The 22,653-nt window shown below is 45.9% G+C and overlaps 1 protein-coding gene across 1 annotated transcript in view; it reads right to left on the bottom strand.

Moving 5' to 3' along the window:
- Positions 1–19,208, bottom strand: part of LOC119389232 (uncharacterized) — an 85,485-nt gene extending 66,277 nt beyond the window's left edge. The window contains exons 1-4 of the mRNA XM_049415062.1: positions 19,000–19,208; positions 4,112–4,261; positions 3,178–3,293; positions 1,244–1,416 (exon numbers count right to left, since the gene is read on the bottom strand). Of these exons, the coding sequence (XP_049271019.1) occupies positions 1,244–1,416; positions 3,178–3,293; positions 4,112–4,261; positions 19,000–19,116 (556 nt within the window). The 5' untranslated portion in view covers positions 19,117–19,208. The remainder of the gene's footprint in view (positions 1–1,243; positions 1,417–3,177; positions 3,294–4,111; positions 4,262–18,999) is intronic.
- Between the last annotated feature and the right edge of the window lie 3,445 nt (positions 19,209–22,653).

Below are 22,653 nucleotides of genomic sequence, written 5' to 3'. Positions count from 1 at the left end.
TGTCTGTCCTATCAGCGTTCAGATCGGCGCGTCTTATCCGGGCCAGCCACAATCCTCGTCGCTGCGTGCTTAACTCTTTCGTACGCTCGCATTTATGTTCGATGGTCTTTGGGAGACGGAAGAAGTGTTCGTTGATTTCGGCCAACAAGTTCGGTTGGAACAACCAACAACAGCGCAGATTACCATAGCGACGCGTCGAACGTTCTGCCAAAATCCAAACTGCACCGACTGCACCGCCGCAGCCGCTCGCCCGCTGCACCAGCATGGCGGAATCATATCCCAGGATTCCTGGGCGTGACGTCAGTGCAAGCCATGTATATGGTAGTCTATCGGACAGACTATAATGCTCTCGTTCCTCACCTTTTCTTTCTTTTTGAGGTGCACGCCTGCTATTTTCTCTCCCCCTTTCTTTCCATCTATATTTCCCCTTCCCCTTTGTCCGAGTGGGGGGTAGCAAACCAGATGTCTCCATCATGATTAACCTCCCTGCCTTTCCCTGTTGCATATCTCTCACTCTCTTTCTACGCAGCGAACCCAGAAAAAAGATATCATCGGGCCCTATAATAAGACCCTGTGAGGGATTACGTGACTTGGGGAGATGTTTCCGAACGTTTGGTAAAGACTGCACATGTCAAGGTTCTGGCATCGATTGGTTCCTGGTGTGATAGTATAACAGCGAAACTTTCGTTTAAGACGTCAGCTCGCTTGACCTAGGGCAAACCTAACATTGCATTGAAACAGTGGATGTTAAAATGTACTGGATTCAAACTTTAGCCTGCTGATTAAGTCTTTCCTTTTAGCGCCCCTGTCATGTTGTCAGACAGTCGAGCGTAACCGACCTAAAGGAACATACAAAGATATCGTGATACATAAGTTTGCTCACGCTTTCCTTAGATTCAAAGGCAGGATAATGTGTTTCAACTACATGATATAAGGTTTCGCGCATGCCCTGACAAAGTGTGCTATTCATACTTTAAGATCATCATTAGACGTACAAAATCAAGATAACTCATCATTCAACATTGTTGCTTAGTTATCGTAGCTTACGGACGTTTGTCGCGCTCTTGGAGGTCGACCGCTAAGAACAAGAATGAAAGATTAGGACGATTTCTGACAGCTACCATAAGTTATTCATTCCAGCCTTCCTGGCTTTCACGAAACGGCATCTTCAATCCGCCAGCGCTTTTCGAGACACATTTCCAGCTTCCACGCACCACACAATAACACGAAGCGCGCGGGTCACCTTTTTCTGTGTCGCAGGCGCCTCCGACTTCCGCGAGCATGAGTGGATCGTATTCGGCGTCGATGACTTCAGCGAGGACGGCGTCCACAATGGGCATCATCATGGCGGTCGTGGCCGTGTTGCAAATCCAAGTCGACATGAACATGGTGGTCAGCATAAAACCCAACATGATCCTGCAGAAATCGCACGCGTCATCTTAACTGAGCAATACACTACCTCGTCGTTTCAATTAAGATAAAGAACCGTTAACGCCTTCCGAAATCTCTTGTCGGGCACAACTTCAGAAGGCAGCGACATTTCCACCTCAAAGGTGGATGAACACAAGCCTGCACCAATGAGCTCATCGTCTAGACTGACGTCATTAGGTGGACGGTCCGTGACCTCGCTGTCAGAGAACATCGCCGACTACATGAGCGGGACTAGATGAGCGGGATGAGTGGTATGAGGCAACCGGTTGCCGTGCTTCTGCCTCCTGCCTTCTTAAGCTGTATGCCACTTATAGACGGATCCACTCGCACGCCTCGAAACTTTAGACCTCCTGGTTCAAACTAGCGTATGCCCACAACTTCTTGTTGTGGTGATGTGTTAAGCTGAAGCATTTCGGGATTTGAGTACTGCAAATCGGTTCTGCGGAATTCCGCAAGGTGGCGGAAGGGTTAAGAAATGGATGTTGACAACCACCCGTTTGTAGCACGAAGTCACAAAGCGATGCATAAGGATTTCTCAAAAAGAAAGCTGCTTTGTTGCCGAAAAATTCGTCCTGGTCTGGGGATCGAACTTGCGACCAACGCCTTTCCGGGCCGGTCACTCTGCCAATTGAGCTAGCGAGTCACAAGAAAGCGACTTCGTGCTACAAACGGATGGTTGTCAATTTCGCTTTCTTCATTGCCCTAGTAGCGTCATTATTTTCCTTGTTTTTTTTTCTTTTTCAGTCATGTGCGTAAACAAGGATGAGTTGGCACCAAAGAACGGTGCTGTTCCTTGGTGCCAACTTTTGGTGAAACAGCAAAAGTCACATATAACTACAAACGCAATATACAACACATCGCAATGTTGGTAAGTGCACACAATATCACAGCAATAAGAAGCATAGGTTATAATGCCAGAAACACTGGCCTCTTAAAACGTAAAAAAAGGCACAAGTTATAAAACTTTGCACGTGTCGGAGCTTGAGCCCGAAGATTAAATACCGCATGCTCTCTTCCTCATTTACAGGAACCTTATTCTGCATCCTAATATACGTCGACAATATTTTTTCTGGTTCGTTAGATTGTATCTATAATTCTGCGATAAGTTAACACAAGCCCTTCTTTCACATAGTTCAAGCTAGATATAATACACCTAAGCAAAACATAGCGACAAATCTTTCACACAGCATTTGTGACTGATATTTGAACTTTTCTAGGGTGAAGTCACTTCATATGTAACTTGTTGATCTTCTAACACTGACTTAATTGAGTTTCGTTCGGATGCTTTTTATTAAGTTTTCGGTGATACTTCGCGCTTAGAATAGGAGTTAGGCAGATATCTCATGTTACCCCGTGAGCCATCGGCACCAAATTTAATAATTGGGAATAAAAGGGATCAATACATTTTTTGCATTAACAGCCCCAGTTTAGACTTACTGTAACTTATTTCCGATGCATTATAATTTCTTTTTTTTTAATGGACAAACTCACTTCGTATATTTCTTCTACAAAGACATGACCAAGATAGCAGATAGCGTGTTACATAACAGCTGCCCAGAGAACGCTGAACAAGATATGCTTGTTCAATGATTCGGGCGCGATTAGAAGTGAAAACAGTGGCTGTCCTTCCTAATGCGCTTCATTGACATGTACTAAAGATTATCACACTGGATGCAACCACGCTGGATGCAACTGTGCGGCAAATTTGAAATCCAAATCGATTGACGTATGGACCTATGGACTTACCATCTGGGATTTGTTCCAACGCAGAGCATCACCCTGAGGGCTATCCTCTTGTGGACGTTGCAATGTTCGATAGCCATCGCCATGATTAGGCTGCCGATAAACAGCATGTTTGTTTCCTGGAGAAAAAGCACGCCGTGAAACTCGTTGGTTTCATGTTCAAAGCGTCGCGCGTGGGGTGTGAAACAGAAGATATTAATCATTACCTAAAACGATACACATTTCCCATTGATATATACTGTATTTTACACATTAAACGTCTCCTTTGAACCACTTGACTCCGCACATATCCGACAAGTTATCCAAGGGCAGACGTTGGTTACGCGGGAACCTAAGCGTGTACAAACGGCCACAAAATAATACTGAACCCGCGAGTGCGCCACGAAATTGCTGTCTGCGCCGTCTAGCGGCGAATCAGCAATGGCGATTGCGTGGCCAGAGCTATGCTCTCGACAGCAGACGGCTCGCTACTAGACAGCGCAGACGGCAATTTCGACACGCGCTCGCGTGGTCCGTATTATTTTGTGGCTGACTGTACATGATGTGATCTAAAGAAGGAATCTCGAAATGAACCAGTTGACCAACGTTCGCCTCAAACGTTTCAAATGTGAGATTTCGACCTGGAATAAGCAGAGAAGCTATGACAAGAGGAAGCTGTGATGAGAAGCTTTTTCCCCTCAAGTTCTAGTGCCACTGACTTTTCTAGCGAGCAGTCTTGTGTTATGTAAGTTATGCTTTATATACGTGCACCGTGATTGGAACACGAGCCAGAACATGAAGCACGAAACAGCAAGAACTATATAAACTGTGACACTGTTATTAGTTAGTTCAGCTCAAGTGGAGAATTACAGAAAACAATTGTAATGACTTGTTTCCAGAGATGTACATCGCCTGGTACTGTATACATGTATGACTCCCATTTAAAGACGCCGCTTACCTGAAGGTAAGGGTAGCAGGCTTCGTCGGTTGGTAGTACGCCCAACAGCGGAAACAGGACTACGGGCAGCAAGGCCGTGACAGGCAGTGGAACCGCGTTCGTCATCCAGAACGTGGACATGAGACAGACGACGTAGGCACATCTTGATTCCTGCATTCCAGCGACAGGTTATTCAATTACTGACCTGACAGACACTTACTACTTTTGTCACTTTTGCCCACTGAGTAATTTAGTGGTTCTAAGACGTACCAACTCTTCATTAAGTGCATATGTCTAAAGCTTTCTTTAGGAGGGTAGTTGCACTTTACGCGTTGTAATAGACATCAAGAGGCAAGAATCTGATACCGAGCACGTAAATACGGGGCGAATTACTCACAGCCAGAGCATGTTGAGTGTGGTTATCGAACTCATGGGAGATTGTTAAATGTATCCACGGGCGCGTAGTATAGGTACGACACAGTCAATGGCGTGGCTAGGAGGTGGCACACCGGGCCCGTGCCCCCCCCCCCCCCCCGATTTTTTTTTTGCCATGGCATACAGAGCGCGAAATGACAATCGACGACATCTGCCTGCCCGTCCCCACTTCAGATCAAGGAGGTGCCCCCCCCCCCCGGAAAAAGTCTCTGCCTACACCCCTGGACACAGTATACGTAAGACAACCGCTGTATGACACAAGGAACGGTGCTCTAGCAACTGTCAGGAATCTTGCGTGATGCAAAGTATTGTCAGTGGCATCGCGTACCGATGATGCATGAGATGAGGCTGGCCAGAAACTATCGGTGTAATTAAGGCGCTCAATGACTAATTAAGTAATGTTAGTCCGGCTTTTACTAACTGTTACTCTACGGCCACTGCGCGCACAAGCAGTCGCTTAGCATGAACGCGTTATACTTGCGCATACCGATCATGCCAACAGCGTACAGCAGTACGCCATTTTGCCACCGCCGAGCCAACTGGGTCAAGCACTCGCCGAGCGTTCACCTCGCTTGCAGCCAATCGGATATCGCCTCTGTGGAGAGCCTCTAAAATACCTCACGCACAAACTGCGCATGCGCCGTTGATAGCGGGACATCACGTCGACGGCCCCGGCGCAGCGGGTATTAGCATCCAGCGTCAGCGTATACTTGATCTCGAAATGGAAGGAACACGTCGAAGGTTAAACACAATCCGAGGAACGTATATTTGGCTGTTGCAGTCTGTGCATGAGCTAGTGCCGGGATTACCGTGATTAGACGGAGTAGTCGCGAACCAGTTTCCATGGCTACTTCATCCTCAGCAGCACCCGGCTTATTCGTACCCTCTCTAATGGCGCAAACCTGCCGGGCCTATACACGCTGTTTTCGGTATGTACAAACTCCGTCGACAAATATTGCAGGTAGCTTGGCGGAAGTTAACTCGAGTGCATATGGAGACCAGCGCGAAGAGATAAGAAAGCGCGTTGCACAAGCGGCGTTTACTGCACAGAAAGCGACGCACGCCGTATTGAAGAGGAAGAGCACGGGGCATGCGATGACCTGGTTTATGGCCTGCAGGCTACACCCGCTTGCGCCGCCAAAAATTTTCCGCCACCAAAACAGCCTTGGAGAGATAAAAGTATTATCTCTAGCCTTTGTGGCACCCCGCTGCAGGCGACAGTGCGAACACAAAGTGACAGTTTATTTTCTGCGCGCCACAATGCGATTACGGTCGCAACTCAAACGCAATCACACTGAGGCAGGTCAGTGACCAGAAACGTAAAGAAGTGGTTGGCTTACGTGGCCTATGGAATCCCTTTTAATGGCAACATCGACGTCATTTCATTTAGCATCGTTGAATTTCACATCGACGGCGTGGAAATAATGTGTGCATCTAGCACCGCTCACTTTTAGCTTTTATATTGTTAAAGTATGAATACTTCACTCGGACAACTCCTTATGAGGAGAATAGTAGTCGTTGCAGTGAACTTACTATACACAACACGAACATTCTCCGAAGGGTAGCGATAAGGAACTCTTCTAAGAGAAACGAAGGGGAAAGGCAGGGAGGTTAACCAAGCTTTGTCTCGGTTCGCTACCGTACACGTGGAGGGGGGGGGGGGGGCTAAGTGTCTGAACCATTAACGTTTCTAAATCGACGTTTTGAAATGCTTAATACTTTCTCAGTACAATGCGCGCAGCTAATACTCCCGAATATGAAAATGAAGTGACCAACTCATAATCTAAGTTTCTATCAGGCTTTAACGGAAGCACTTGTGAGCTTTTATGTAGGCATGCAGCCTGTGTAACAACATTGAAAACTCTAAGCCAAACGTTGAAAGCTGGGCGAGTTCATACGGGTTCATCTTCTGGCAAACTGCGCAGCAGATGGGACACAAAGAAAGAACGAAAGTTCTGAGTTCTGCGCTCGTCTGTCTCTCTTCGTTCATTCTTTGCGTCCCGACTGCTGCGCACTTTGCTAGAAGATGAACTCTAAGCCAGCTGTATAGACAAACGCTTTCATGCTGACAGGCGTTAAGCGAATGTAAGCTTGAAAACAACAGAATGAACACACAAAATGAAGTGCGAAAGACATCTTTTGGGAGAAAAAAAGAGTCCAGGAGATGAAAACTAAGATACCGCGTCTTTAAAGACACTTGGTGCACAAACTACAGGTTTGAGGTAGCCGAGCTCTAACTAGCAAAAAGGTGAACGCGACCTGGTTGTTATTATGCAAAGATAGATTAGATAGATTTAACTTTATGAGCTACAACAGCGCCTTTGTTCAAAGCTGTCATGTGTAGTATATGGCTAAACGCAATATAGCATGATGTTTGTGACGCTATGAATGAGAAACATGCCGTGGCTCGTACGCTACACTTTCAAAGCGAAAGCTTTACTGGCCTAGTCAAGCGAATTCCGCTGTGTATCTCCGCGTGGCCTTGAAGCGAAGCACGGATACCTCGTGACAAGCTGCGTGGTATCCGTGACAAGCTGCGCGAAATTTAATTGTGGCTTCGCAGTTGTGCATGATCCTACAGCGAACGCATTCGTTCGAATCGGCTGTCTACCCCTCCGAATACCCTTCCTCAGCGTCCGAGGTGAAAACGCAAGGTGCGCGCGTATCTGCTAACACAGGAGCGTGCGAGCGCGAGCGTCTGTTGGTGGTTTAAGGGCCTGGAGTTTCTCGCGTCGACTGCGGCGACGGCTTCGGAAACAGACGAAACGAAGGTAGTGAGTGCAAGCAGTACAGAATGTTCGACTAGCCCTCCTTGGACTAGCCATATCGTTCGGTTGGTAAACTATGCTTTGGTTATGATGGTAAACAAGCACAACCGAGTAAACAAGCTTTCGCTTCCTTCCATAACCGGGCCTAGTCGAGCTACGCCACAGCCATTTTTTTATTCTATTCACACGCACTTCTTCATCCTCGGCTTCTCCTGCCATCGCTTCCTTCATACGTCACGTGTTCTAATGCATTTGTGCGTTTTAAAATATTAAGACTTATGGATTCCTGTATTCTCGGCTACCGTATTTAATGCAGGGTAGCCGAAACTACGTTGACGGTACGACAGGTAAGTTACACTGGTATGTCTTTCTTTGGAAGTCTAAGCTATCTTTGTAGAGAGCAAGTTACTAGTAGTAGCGAGTAGCGCGTCAACGTTAAAATGCTGAGAGTACTAAAAAAGAAGCACAACGAAGGAAAAACTATTACAAGTGACACCTGTTTCGCTGCCTGAGTTTACGCCATCTCGCAATGACTTTCACTTTTTCGGGACGCCGTCGGCTCTTTTATGTGCACAGACATCCAAATAAGAGCGTGCGAGCTCGTTGCGTCAGGCAAACTGGAGGTAGTTGCCGTTTCATATTATTTCTTCTGCGATATGATGAAGTGGCCCGGGTTTCGCAAGTGGACCTATTCCACTTCTATAAGGCAACCCACGCAATGATGCCGACGTCACTGGCGTCTACCTGGCGACAAAAGCCTCAGAAAAACAAGACATCTCGAAATACACCGATATTACGCTCTTCTCCTCCTTTCTACTCCTTTTTTATACAACCTTTTTGTTACGCGTTCTTGTATCGCGCTTAGACAAAACTGCGCTTCCTTATCTCGGCGCCATCTGCGCCAACATCGTTTTACAGCGTCTGCGTGATATTACGCCACATCCCCACATCTAACTGCAGCGGGCCAATTAATCTCGCCACATGACGCATGACGTCACCATCTGCCCCGTCTACAGGAGCAGCCAAGAGTGGCGCCAGATGATGTTGACATTACAGGACGACACATTTCGGAGTGTTTTACAGCGAAAGCTGTTATGAGATCATTTTAACGGCCGTTTTTGGCGCCGTAGTTGTCCGCCGCCGCCGCCGCCGCCGCCGGTGTCCGTAACCAGTATCGCTCGAAATAAGAAAAAAAAAACGAAATAAGAAAAAATTTCCAGGATGGAACGGGGTTCGAACCTGGGTCCTCTGCGTGGGAGCCCAGTGTTGTACCTCAGAGCCACGCCGGTTTTTTTTTTCTTTAATTCATGGAAATATGACCCGTTATAGCTGTGAACTACACGCTACATACTTCATCACATTAGAATTACCTTAACATTCAGAACACCCACATTGTTGCCTACAGTAAGAGGCTGTTCAAAAGTCAGGCAAACACACACAAGCGTCCAGAAGTGCAAGCCACTCCGGAACGGGCTCAAAAGTCTCAACAACACTGCGCACTTGAGCAGCTTCTTCTCGGAAGACAGACCTCGTAGATCGTGGTGGCTCGGCGTGCCTGTCGATCATGCGACTTTTCCATAGCGCATAAAGTCCTAATAACATAAATAAATCATACGGTGTATTATTGGCGGGGCTCTTTTTGAAAGGGAGGAACCGAATACCATGCCGGTGCTTGCAAGAAGACGCTATACCGGCTTCATGTCCAGAAGGAACCACATTAACATATGTAATTTAGTGTGGTAGAAGAGTGAAATAACAACCACGCACCACACAACGCGAATTCTGTAACCAGGCGTCACACAATGCGAATTGCGCAACGAGTGGGCTGTTGGATGCTTCCAACCCATTACACAGGGTTCTCCCATAATTCTTCATCGTCATCAGGCACAACACCAACACAGTGCGCATAATGCCTTACATGTTTTTAGTGGGTACCACGGCTCTCCGTTGAATTACGAAAAATGGCATAGTGGCTGTTTCCCTACTTCACAGAAATTATGATGAGTTATAGCGTAGTGGGTTCCTCGCAAGTGCACTTGCATTGGTTGTCAAGGAAGCCCATAAGCCCATCATCCATTTCCTCAGGGTCTCGATAAAGTTCTTCCCCCCTCTCTCTGTCTCTCTTTCTCACGTCAATGTATGTTATATTGCATGGTGGGAGAGTGAAATAGGCGTCACATAATGCGAATTACGTAACTGGTGAGCCGTTTTAAGCTTCCAACCCATTACAAGGGCTGAGCCACAATTCTTCATCGTCATCAGTCGTCACGTAAACAAAGTGCACATAATGCCTTACAGATGTGTAGCTGGAACCTCGCTTCTGCGCACAATGATGAATAATGGCGTTGTAGGTACTTCCCAGCTTCCCAAATATTGTTATTTATAGCGTAGTGGATACCGTGCTAGTGTACTTGTATTAGTGGCCCCAGGAGAGTTTACAACGGGCTCTAGAAATGCCGCTCTTCCAGCTTTCGCTGTGACTGTGCTGCGCTTTGCGCGCAGGCCTGGTGTTTTTTTTTTTTGTTTGCGCATTACGACAACATGCATTTGACAGCCCCGTCGCGAAAAAAAAAAATAGTTTCCCCACCCATGGCGATCTTGTGATTTCGCTGATGCGGCAATGTTGTCGCCGACTCCTGAATCGTCGGTTCTTTGGAGTGTCCAACTTTCATGCGTAATGACTCGTATGGCATAGACCGGTAACTATGCCTTGAGTTCTTATTAAGGCCAAGGACTCATGTGGTTCAAGAGCTGATGAATTAATAACTCCACACAGAATCTCGTTTGGGAGTTTTATAAAAGTGATGCGTGGGCGTGGAGCTGGTAAGCATGATCTGGTCGCATAAGGGGGCCCTTCATCGTCATCTAGTGGCAGAAACTTGATGCCGTGGGGATCTATGGGTAGATTCTGCTTTTTTCAAAGTTCTTTGCAGCAGGTCGCCGAGACAGACGCCATTCCCAACAGTGGATGAAGACATGATCCATATATTACGGTTCTTTGTAGATTAGGCAGCGAGCTCCTCATGGCTTGTGGAAACCACGTTTTTCCAGACAAAGAAAAACGCTTTGGCGACTCGCTGCACTGGAGTCTTTTTTAGCCTTCTGAAAACATGTAGACCTGGGACTCCGCTGTACACGGATCTGTACATGGGAAGACGCAAAACACTATCACCCAGCTCACGGTATAACCTGTTCCGTTTAACAGTCCCCAAATATTCCATTGAAAAACGAACACTCAAGAAGGCTACACTGTCGACTATTTCTTGGAAGTGTCCTTGGACCTAGCTATCACGCCATAGTTGAGATGCTGACTACTACAGTGGTTCTCAAAAGGAAGTGCGCAGACCCCAGGGGTTGCCCAAAGCCATTTTGGGGGGTCTGCGAACCCCATCCTCGAAAAAAAAAGAAACAACAACAACAAAAAAGTCACAGTTTCGCCGCAAGGCCGAAGCAATGAATGCGATAGCAAGAAACTAATGCTATACGAAGTGAGGCTCGCCAATGGATACTCTCAGTTTGAACAGCGCTCCTGTTGCAAAGGCGGCCGAAGCAGCGAAGGAAACTAGCGTGCTTCAAGTGTCGAGCTGTGACACTTGATAGTTCGCGCTCATCTTCTGTTTGTTCGTTTAGCGGCGTCCCTTGAGCTCGAGTGGCTTTCGTACGCTCCGTAACATGAGCGCGGACATCACGGTGAAAGCGTGAAACATCCCTCTTACCCTCAGCACAAGAAAACCGCGCGAGAAGACAGCGGAAGGGCAAGGTTCTCCCTGCGCGCGAGAAGCGAGCGAGCTCGCCGACGACTTTTAAATGCGCCTGTCGCGCTCCTAACGCCATCTCGCTGGTAATGAAGAAACGCTTATAAGCGCAGCCGTCTCTGAGTCCGTCCAGCGCTAAAGGGTGCGTATATAACGCTCGCCGTTACCTTCGTGGAGGATCTGCGTTTCGTGGCGTAGTGGCTAGCGCCACTCGCTGCGGAGGAAGAGGTCCCTGCTTCGATTCCGCGCTTCGGAAGCGTTTTTCTGAATTATTTTTCTTTGGGGCTTTTATATATATATATACATACTTATACATATACGGCGCATGACGGCGGCGACGGCAAAATCCAGCCGAGACTGTCCATATAATTGCTATCGCAATAAAAAAAAAACGCTTTTTTGGAGGTACACTGTGTCCCGTGACAGCAGCCTAGTCTGATTTTTGGTATGCTTCACCACATAACTATTTTGTACTGCGGCAGAGCTGACTTATGTTTCCCCGTCTCCATGAGATGGCTGTAAAGCTTTTGTTGTAGTTTTCTATGACATATGCACGCGAGCATACTTTTTCTAGGCTTACACACTTGAAGAGCAAACATAGCTAGAAACAAGTTGAATGTGGCTGCAGACCGTAAAACTTATTAACAAACTGTTGTGATCGAATTGGCGTAGCACTTTAGTTCGGCAATTCATTGCCAGGGGGAAATAAAAGGCACCTATTTCACGCCGCACGTTGTGTTCATTTATGATCCCTCCTCTTTTCTTCCACTGCAAGGGGTCCCTCATCACCTGCTGAGAGCCACTGGACTACTAACTAAACCCTTTGTGCGACAGCGGGACACATACGTCCCACTTTTCTATCTGCAGGAAAAATATTCTCCCGCATCACCCGTTGCATTTAGCGCGACGATAAGACACTCATATCTTACCTAAGTCTTCGTATTCTCGAGGAAAAATCTTTTACCACACTTTCGAAGGGCGGAAGTAGTGTTACGGTGACGTTGAATTTCGATCATTTTTTTATGATAGCTTCTGAATTTTCTTCTTCTTCAGATAGAAAGAACCCGCGAATAAAAATACCGGATAATTTCCTCTTTTTATGGTTTTTCAGAAAGGTGTTTTCAGCTTCCAGTCATCACGTGTTTTTTTGCAAATTTGCGGAATAACTTGACCGATAAATGCACTGAAACCATCCCCTGCGATATTTCCACGCTCATTCCTCAGCCTAATTGCGGATATCGGTGCGTGGAAATATTTTTCTTGATATAATATTCCTCGTGAGAAGTAGGCGCATATTCAGGGACAACAGCTGTACTCGACAATTTTGACGTCCAAAGCAAGGACAGGCAAATGGAGAAAGAAATGGTTGGTGCATGCGGTGTAGTAAGCTTTACAGGAAAAGACCACAGCGCTATGACGGCTCACAAGAGGCGAAGGTGCAGTTGTTTTTCTACTGCTGGAAATGAGGTCCCCACAACTATCCTCAGCACACCTTGAGAAGTGATACTGTGTGCCACTTGCTTCGACCGTTTCATCCCAAATACCCGTTGATGCAATCTCGAGATGGTGCCTTCATGAGACAGTGGGACAGGGTTTTCTCACTTTTTGAAAACACTCTCATGAGTCAGTGGGACATATATGTCCTACTTTTCTTTTCAGTAAACTACTGGCTTGATTTTGATGAAATTCGTTTTATACCATTTACTTGTAGTTTTTATGAACATACCACAGCTAGTTTTTATATCATCGTGTCAAGGATAAAGGCAAACTTACAAAGGGTTAAGAAAAAAATGAAGGGGCGGGGGGGGCATAAACAACAAAACATGTGCTTCGTGGTCTGTCGGAATCATATTTTCCATTTCTTGCCTTTAGAAAAAGACCAGCCAACTAGATTTCTTTTACCTTCAGAATGAGTTTTCTTTTCTTTTTTTTGTTGTATGCTTTCGCCTACTAAAGTACATCAAGAAAAATTGAAGGAAGATTAAAGGCAATCTTGACGGTTTTTTAACTAAGCGTATGGATAACTGGAAATATGTCGGTGAACATCATGGACACGAAAAGCCGAGAGACTTCAGAAACGTGCACGAAATCGCTAAGAGGATGAATCCCTTCGCTGTCGCCTTCGATATAGAATGCCTGTTGGCACGAATAAAACTTACACGTAGAGATTTTTAAAGCAGCTCATTTTCTTAGCTAGTGTACGCAACTGGATAAATTTATGAGGTGATACGGCGTAGCAGGGAGTGAACTCTATCACACATCTACGCGTGCACCACTGTTTCATTTTATTATACGCATATTTCTACAGCCGCCATATAACGCTGTCTCGACAAGCACACATCTTGGCGCCCACCTTACATCAGATATTTCCTGGGCTACGCATGTGGCAGCTATCTCTTCTAAAGCTTCTCTGTCTCTCGGATACCTGCGTGGCATTACGCAACGCACCTTCCAATGTACGGGCATATTTAACCTATGTTCGTCCGCAACTAGAATTCGCTTCACCCACATGGTGACCACACCAAGGCTACCTTATCCGCATGTTGGAAGCTGTTCAGAATAGAGCAGCCAGATTCATATCGTGTAATTGCGACCATCGACCATCTTCTAGCATTACTCGAAGAAAACAAGATATTTTAATTCAGCCATTGGAAAATCAGCGCGGAATTGCTCTTCTATGTATTTTCATAGGTACATTTAACCCGCCGTGGTGGTCTAGTGTAGAGTTACTGTTTCAATAACTCTAGTCTTGTGGTTATGGTTTGACTGCTGGCGCCAAGGTCGCGGCATCGAATCCCGGCCGCAGCGGCCGCGTTTCGATGGACGCGAAATGCTAAAGGCCCGTGTGCTTAGATATAGGTGCACGTTAAAGAACCCCAGGTGGTCGAAATTTCCAGAGATCTCTACTACAGAGTTTATCATAATAATATCGTCGTTAATGAACGCAAAACCTCAAGGATTATTATTATAGGTATATATATGTAAGTAAACCTCATCGTCTGCCGATTCGTGTTCCTATATGCATGTGTCGATGAATTCACAGCAGGCCCGTAGCCAGCGCGTTTTCAGCAAAAATAAATAATGAAAATAGGTGTTTTTCTCAAATAGTCAAGGTTTTCAGCGAGTGGGACCCCCCCATAAAAAAAATTCCTGGCAACGTGCCTGATTCACAGCTCGTTCAGTTTCATGCGCATACATGGTCAAACGCAGGTATTGAACTCGTCATCACTGAGCTACTAAACACTGCAACAGTGTTTCCGACCACATTGTGTCCATATGTAACCGCGAAACCTTTCATGATAACCTGATTACGTTCCTTTACAATATTGTGTAATGCTTTTACACTGCACTAATTGTAACGTTTCCTTTGTTACCTTTTTATTCACTGCTAACTTTTTTTTTCTGTTGGCCGCCTTACTCAATGCCCTTCAATGAGCCTGTAAGGTATCGTGAATAAATAAATATACAGGGTGATTCTTTTAGAACTGACCTATTTCATCGGGCTGTAGTTTTGTTACAAATTATCCGATTTTAATGCAGTTTGCGGCAAGAGATTCAGGAATGATGAAATGTAATGGCCCATGTTGTTTTTTATGTGTAACGCAAGAAAAGAGAATAAATAAGAAGTAATGAAAACCGCGAAATTCCATACAAGAGGGACGCTGGGCCCGCGCAAATGCGCATGCGTCAAGGCGGCGCGGCGCTCGCGTGGTGGTATAGAGTGCTCGGTTTTCGCGTCCACGTGACGTGATGAACCGGGCGTCGCCAACTTCCGCCGCCTCTGGCTGACGCGAACGCTGCGCCAGACTAGCCATCCCTCCTTGTATAGAATTTCGCGGTTTTCATTATTTCTAAGCTATTAAGGCAAAAGTCTTAGATGCCTCATCAAACAGAAGAACTGACCACCGGCGTCTCGTCCCGTATCAGCGGCCTCGGCATCCCGCGGCGTCGGGGCAACTCGAGTGATGGAAAAAATTATCATCATCATGCGATGACGTTATCATGAAGTCACAGACCGCCAATATTTGCGACGCCATTATAGCGTCATGATGACGGCACGTGACGCAACGTCATATGATGACGTCATCACGTGACACCGTAGCTTGGTCAAAGGTGGGCCGTTCACGGAGCCAGTGCAATAACAGGTGATGTGCCTCCTATTCTGGAGGTAGTGAAAAACCAAGTTAGGTGCAGAAAGCTTTCGGAGGATGGCGGAGCGGGATCAATACATCGACTGTAAAGGAAAAGAAGATGGCTTTTGCTATCGAGTCGTCTTAGGTGAATGCATAAGGGGCCCTGTGAGTATTTTTTTTTTCGCTTTGCACATCAGAAAAGGGGACGGGCAATTAAAGTTTCATCCATCCTGAATCTTTTGCCGCAAGCCGAAATAAAATCGGATAATTTGTTAGAAAAATACAACCCAATGAAATAGGTCAGTTTTAAAGGAATCGCCCATTACTTTCGCAGCACTTCTCACGCCAAGTGCCCGACTCCGCGAAATAGCCGCAGAAAACTGCGCAGTAATAGCATTTGAGGGCAAAAAGACGCGAACATGCGGAGGAGAAAGTTAAGCATATATCATCGCAGGAACGAAGCATGAAACAAGGAGGGGCGGGGGGGGGTGACATGCGCCTACATGGACAACGAACACTGTGATGATAAGCCGCGACTGTGCCGCGTCTCTGAACCGTCCGTGAAGCGTCGTATATTAATTGACCTCAGCGCACCGCGCGATAAGGCAGTTCAGCAGCACGAAAGCTCTCTCCTTCTCTCTCCTCGGATCACTGGGAAGGAGTACTTCGGAGAAAAACGTGAACAAGCAAACTGTCAGAGACACGTGCGGAACGTCGTACGTCGTAAGCAGTTGCCATGGTTACCGGAACAGGGAGTTTACAGCCAGCACTTGAAGAAGCATCTGTTGCTCGTTGTGTAGCGCATTTCGAAAGCAGTTCCTTTTTATTTCTCCTTAGCTCGCGCAACAGCAGATAAGACTCAAATTACCATCAACTAGGCTCACGCCAGCTCTAACCTGCCTCGAGGCAATGTTTGTCTAGACAAGCGTGTCATCTCAACATCGAAAAAACTAGATGCGGTTCTGCAGTGCACGAAGAAAGTTGCACTCTACAAATGATGCAACATTTTGTGCTGCACACAACTTGAGGCGTTTAAGACGAATGACCCGAAGCTGCAATATAGAGCTTCTGAAGAGGAAACTAAAAGATGGACAAGACTATCGAGCGAAAAGAGTGGGGTATGTCGCAGGGGCATAGCCAGAAATTTTTTTCGGCGGGGGGGGGGGGGGGGGATTCAACCATACTTTATGTATGTTTGTGTGTGCGTTTGTATGTGTGCGTGTATATATACGCAAGCAAAATTGAAAAATTTCGGGGGGCGGGGTTGAACCCCCCCCCCCTGGCTACGCCCCTGGTATGTCGACACCTTTGCCGATTGCTGTGGATGCTTAAGGACATCCAAGATTCTGCAGGAAATAATAAAGGAGACTTTACATGCCAAAATCACGATATGATTATGAAGCACGCTGTAGTGCAGGGCTCCGGAAATTCCGACCATCTGGTGCACTGACATCTCACAGTACACGGGCCTCTAGCATTTGGAATCCGTCGAAATGAGACCGTGGCTACTGGGATCGAACCCGCGACCTTCGATTCAGCAGCCGGCTACCGATTCTACAGGGGGGAAAAAAGGCTCTAATGAAATAACAGGTTGCGTAAAACCCGGCATCATATTGTGCTTGTTGCCAACATTGCCTAGTCATAATGTATTGTGCATTCATTAAACTTTGCGAGTGCAAGCGGAAATCGTTTAATTAAACAGAAAGATATAGAAAGCGAATGATTGCTGCATGATCAGAACGAAGAAAGCGCGTTAAAAGAAAGGGAGAGGAGAGGGTTCGTTTGGTACCTCCTCCTCTGCATTTTCCTGCCAATTTTCTAATGAAAGAAGGTAGTACAAGAACTTCGCTGAAGGCATTTCTATCTAGAAATGTACATGCAAGCTAATAGTCTGCGGTAACAGTTAAAACAATCAAAGTAAGGCCGCCGATGCGTGACTAAAACAAAACTACAAGATGTTGCGAAGTTCGCGCCAATGTAAGGAAATGAAGTCGCGGGATCGAATCCCGGCTTCGACAGCCGCATTTTCGATGGAGGCGAAAATGTTTGAGGCCCGTGTACTTAGATTTAGCTGCGTGCACGTTAAAGAACCCCAGGTGGTCGAAATTTCCGGAGCCCTTGACTACGGCGTCCCTCATAATCATATGGTGGTTTCGGGACATTAAACCCTAACAATTATTATTGTTATTATGTTAGGAAATCTGCCGATTTTGCAGAAACCACCAATGAGGTCTTAAGTTTAATTTTTCTTCTTTGTAACTGACAAACTTTCTTTGTTTCATTATCCGCTTATCTTCACTAAGGTTGTGTCAAACGAAGAACCGAGCCATCAAAATTCTCTTCTTTCATTCATTACAAATATTCGGCACATAAGTCACAAAGTCAATAGCAAAGAATGCCGTTCTTCCTTGCATGTTCACGGAAGTTGCTATTTGATCAATGTTCGAGTGTTTCGAGTGTTCCGTTTCACGTTGGCGCAGAATCTACGAATGTCCTATAGCCGCGCCATTAATTCTCGGCTGCAACTCGCTATGGAAATATCAACGGCGTAAGAAAACAGAAAAAGAATTGGTCTCCGCAGTGAGCACGACTAGTACGCGACCGCACGATGAAGTTATATGTACGGACGCCACCTAATTTGCTCATCGGTGACATTGTAAGCTATTCAAATTGCGAATACCTCATCCAATGTAACAAAAGGCCAGCCAATGGTGATGGCGGTGTAGATCATAACGACTTCGTAAGTGCGTGGTGCTAAAAAAATAATGGTTTACTTAGTTCAAAAAATCGCACGTTAAAATCTCCGCACATTCATCCAGATTTTAAAGCTCCTATGCCGAATTCGTAGAGTTTTTCTTGTGGAAGTATTGTTTGCCATAGACCGACATCCCACGCGAATAATATATCGCACGTTATAAATATAATCGACTGGTATCTTCCTTTATATACACTTTTAGGCAAAAGAAAAAAAAATGAATATGGGCCGAGGTTAACAGATCTGAGAGCGCTTACACAATTGTCTATCTCCTCGAGACCATAATACAGTGGAGCACTTTGTTTACTAGCTGCCACATAACTAACAAGCCTCCAGTGGCAACTAATGTCCAGCCTCAGGAGTGTCATCTCAAGAGTCAATTTTAATCTTGGCTTACACCTTAGGAAATATGCGAACTCACCAGTGGTGAGCGATGGAGGCAAATATAAGAAGCCGAGGACTCTGACATGCCAGAAAGTAATAGCGAATAGGATACAGAAAGCAAAGCGAAGATTTTGCGTGCCTTTCTTTTTCTTTTTTTTTTGCCTTGGTTATTCGGGCGATCGGCGTCTGTATGAGTGCGTCTACAGCGTTTACACTTCAGGGGAAGATGGAATCGTGAAGTGATGAAAAATCCTTGGAACTCGGGGTGCCACTGGAGGCAACGTTTCGACAAGCGGACTAGTCTTCGAGGTTGCAACTGCCTCTTCAAGGCTACAGTTGCAGCTCTACGAATTCGACCGCCCCAGTTGCAACCTTGAAGGCAATTCCGCTTGTCGAAACGTTGCCTCCAGTGACACCCCGTGTTCCAAAAAGAGTTTTCATCTCTACAGCCTGTAGTTCGTTTGCGCGATTATTACTCCTCACCATCAGCTGAGGTTTCCTCAAGAGCCTGATTTAAACTATGGCTGATGCGCGGCTGCATCTTTAAGCTTACGCAAAGGGGCCTAGGAAATTCCGACGGTATCTGGGGGTTCTGCGGCCCTTCACTCCTCACCTGACACGGGCACGCGTCAGTGGAAGTGACATGACCGACGGTTACCGCCAAAAGCAATGCACTGACCTTGGCGTCGATGTACAGCACGAGGGGCAAGAAGAGGAACGGAACGAGGACGAGCACCGCCAACTTCCAGCAGTTGGAGACGGTAGCGACGATCCTGGACACCAGTATGTGGGACATGGCTTTTACTCGGGGCTATCCACTTGGAACGAAGGGTCGAGCCGGTGTGCGGCGCCTAGCGAAGCCATCGAACGAAAGCACGTGCGCTGCAAATCAGCCTATATATTCGCGTCCGGAGCCTCCTTCACGACGCATGCGCTCTCCCACCTACACCTTGCTCGTAAAAGTCAACCCGGCGTCGACCGTTGGCTTCGGCCTATCGCGCGCCTCCCGCTGTACGATAGGCCGCTCATTAGAGGTGAGGAGGAGGGTGGCCAAGTCAGGCACTCCCGCTCTGTTCCCTCCCATCGCCTGCTGTGCTCTCAGGGGGTGTAAGTGAGCGAAAATACTCCCCTAGCGAAAGTTTTTCGTGTTTGCTACAACGGGCAAACGTCGGCGTGAGAGAAGGCAGCGTCCAGTGTTCGTGCGTCATCGAGTTCTTTCCTTCCTTCTCCAACACGCCTGCCCCTTTCTTTTAGTTCTTGATGGTTTTGAAGGACGCATATCCTGATAGCGAGAACCTCCGTCGAGATCGCTCTGGGGAGCAAAGACTTATGTTCGGCGTACCGCCGTGGCAAGTCGTCAGGGGTCGGCGCAAGCCTTTCGCAGGGCACGTTCTTTCACGTTTATGAAATCAAGGCTTCGACGGATACCCGTCTGGTCGGGAGGAATCGTTGAATTAAATACGAGGACGCCAACACAAGAAAAAAAAAACAATGTATTGACGTTTAGGCACCCAGAACGGGAGCCTTACCCGTCACGGTGGTATAGTGGTTATTGTGCTCGACTGCTGACCCGAAGGTCGTGGGATCAAATCGCGGCCTTGGCGGCCACATTTAGATGGTGGCGAAATGCTTGAGGCCCGTGTACTTAGATTTAGGCGTACGTGAAAGAACCTCAGGAGTTAGAACTTCCGGAGCCTTGCACTACGGCGTCCCTCATAATCACATCGTGCTTCTGGCACGTAAAAGACCAACAATTATTATATTGTTAGTTCTTTCTCGTTTGGTCAAGTTACTATTTCTCGCCAACGGACAACTGAGTTTAATAAAACCATGAAACCACATAATCGCTTAACCATTCTGGCTGGAGGACGAGGGAGCAGTCCGATGTCTTAGTTTATGCTGCAAGCTCGTGGCTCCATATACGTGGGTTTATTTAAAAGTTGTGCAACAGACTTCTGAAAGCATTGCATACAAATAAGTGGAACCAATAGCAGATGTTCGTGCCTTGGAGCACTTTCAAGTCACGTTCGTGGTTGTTAGTTCCGGTCCGTTTTCCTGTATTGTCATGCGAATATTGGAAAACGATTACTACGATACGTGAGCTGCCTTTTTTTGTCACTTCCAGATACAATACCGTAATGCTCCTATTTATTTCTGTCGTTCAAGTGTGTTCGACCTTACACAGTGCACGACACGAGGAGAAATTAATCATATTCGATTAACTGAACCTAGACCTATTTCGGTACGTCGTGATGTAGAGTCATTAAAATTTTTGCACAACATAATCAACACGCCATATCGCATTTCAAGCACAGCTTGCCTATCATTTGCGAGCCTTCCTCCACGTGTAACGTCCACGAACTTAATCTGACTACACTTATTGTGCGTACAGATACATTCACGTATACGTTCTTTGCCCGTACTATGAATTAAGAAATCTGCACCTGGACGCATTCGTTCGCTACCGCTGAATGACTTTGTGACTGCTATTGTTGAAAATCGGTGTGTGTAATAAAAGCTTAATGCCCCTATTGTTGTAAATGGTTTTTGTCGTTACTTCTCTCGTCTTTTTTGGCTGTTCCGGCCCTTTCTGCATTGTGTAATCCCACTCCCGCAATAGCCCTCTCACAGGGCTGCAGTATGTAAAATAAGTACAAATAAATAAAATGAACGCGTTATTGACACATGCCTCAACACTACCTATACTATCTATGAATACACGAGCAATGCCTGCCGTAATGGAGTATTATAATTATGTGATGGACACATAAAGTCCCCCGATGGAACAAAAAGAAGAAACAATGGCATGAAGTCCCATTTTAATCTTAGATGACAATACTATAAGCCCCTATCCAAAATAAGTAAATAAATAAATAAACAAATAAATAAATAGCCCGCAACACTCTCCTTCAAGTCTCGCGTGATTATGCGATATTATCAGCTATGTACTTATGTTTTAGTTCGTACAGCACTCAAAAAAACGATCCAAAAGTTAGCACATGAATAGGACAGCACAGTCTAGCTCACTTCTTAACTTTATCCTTGTGAGCGTTGCACAAGTGAAAAATATAAAGGCTTACCAACTACCTTAGTTTGCAAGTTTAACGTTTAATCCAGTTACTTACGTTTGTTTCGTTAATTTATTCCTAGTGAACCATCTGCAACACTGCAAAGCGTATATTGCACGTGCATCTGTATGCAAAGAGCACAACGTCCCTCAAAGGGACACTAAAGAGAAAAATGTTTTTACTATTATCAGTAAATTACTCTTTCACGATAAAAAACACTACGCTTACTGCGAGAATACACTTGGTAAGCGATAAAACGCGCAAAAAGAAAATGCGAGTGGCGATACCACTTTAAAGTTCCCACACCAGCCGCCGTGACGTCATAGATTTTGATGGCATCTACTAGGGCCTACACAATTTCTGATGGGCAAAAATGAAGTAAATTGCTTTGTGAAGGATCTAGAGTCTTAACATACCAAGTTTGAGTAAATTTCGTTAAGCCAATGTGGGCAAAATACGAAAACAAAAACAAAAAAAAACAATTCTAATTCGTGACGGCACCAATAGAGATTCCGGTGGAAAATTTAAAGTAAAGCTTTTGACATTGATTTTCTCGTCTATTACTAAACCTATGGTGGTGAAATTAACGACACTCCGGTTTTCGGAGTATAATTAATCACTCTAACCTAACTTTTTGTCTTGAGAAGCTTGTAGCGCAAAAAAAGACAGGGACACAGAGGGAGGGAACAACACCAGCGCTACAGCACTCAGACAGCGCTGGTGTTGTTCCCTCCCTCTGTGTCCCTGTCTTTTTTTGCGCTACAAGCTTCTCAAGATGAATATGTACCAACTAGCTCGACTTTCGGTCTAACTTTTTGTTTCACTTTAGTTTCCCTTTAAATATAGAGGCGCTGAATTTTCTACATGAACATTTATCATTGCCGAAAATTGGAGCATTGAACAACCACTTTTAAAGCAAGCACCTCGAGCACAAGCTACGCTTTAAAAGTATTTAGATTTGTTGTCCCGGATTATGTCGACTGCTCTTCTGAGTACTTAATAGCGTCCCGCGATAGAATGAGCTGTGCTCTTGTCAGTTATGAAGCGTCGATAAGACCGGGTGTCGAATAACCTTCGTGCACGCGGTATTACAATGTCGGTGAGCCACGGCGCACTAAGGTTTCACTCAAGGATTACACCACAGGTACCTTGGCTATTAGTGGCTTTCTTGTCATTGTAAAGTACAAAGAAACTGGGTCTTTGTAGTCGACTCGAATCCTTTTATCCACATGAGATTTTGTTATATTTACCGCTGTATATACGGC

The sequence above is a fragment of the Rhipicephalus sanguineus genome, chromosome 4, assembly GCF_013339695.2.
Source record: "Rhipicephalus sanguineus isolate Rsan-2018 chromosome 4, BIME_Rsan_1.4, whole genome shotgun sequence".
In the NCBI taxonomy this organism is placed as follows: domain Eukaryota; kingdom Metazoa; phylum Arthropoda; class Arachnida; order Ixodida; family Ixodidae; genus Rhipicephalus; species Rhipicephalus sanguineus.
Note: the sequence above shows the minus strand (reverse complement) of the source record. Positions and strands in the feature narration are given on the sequence as shown.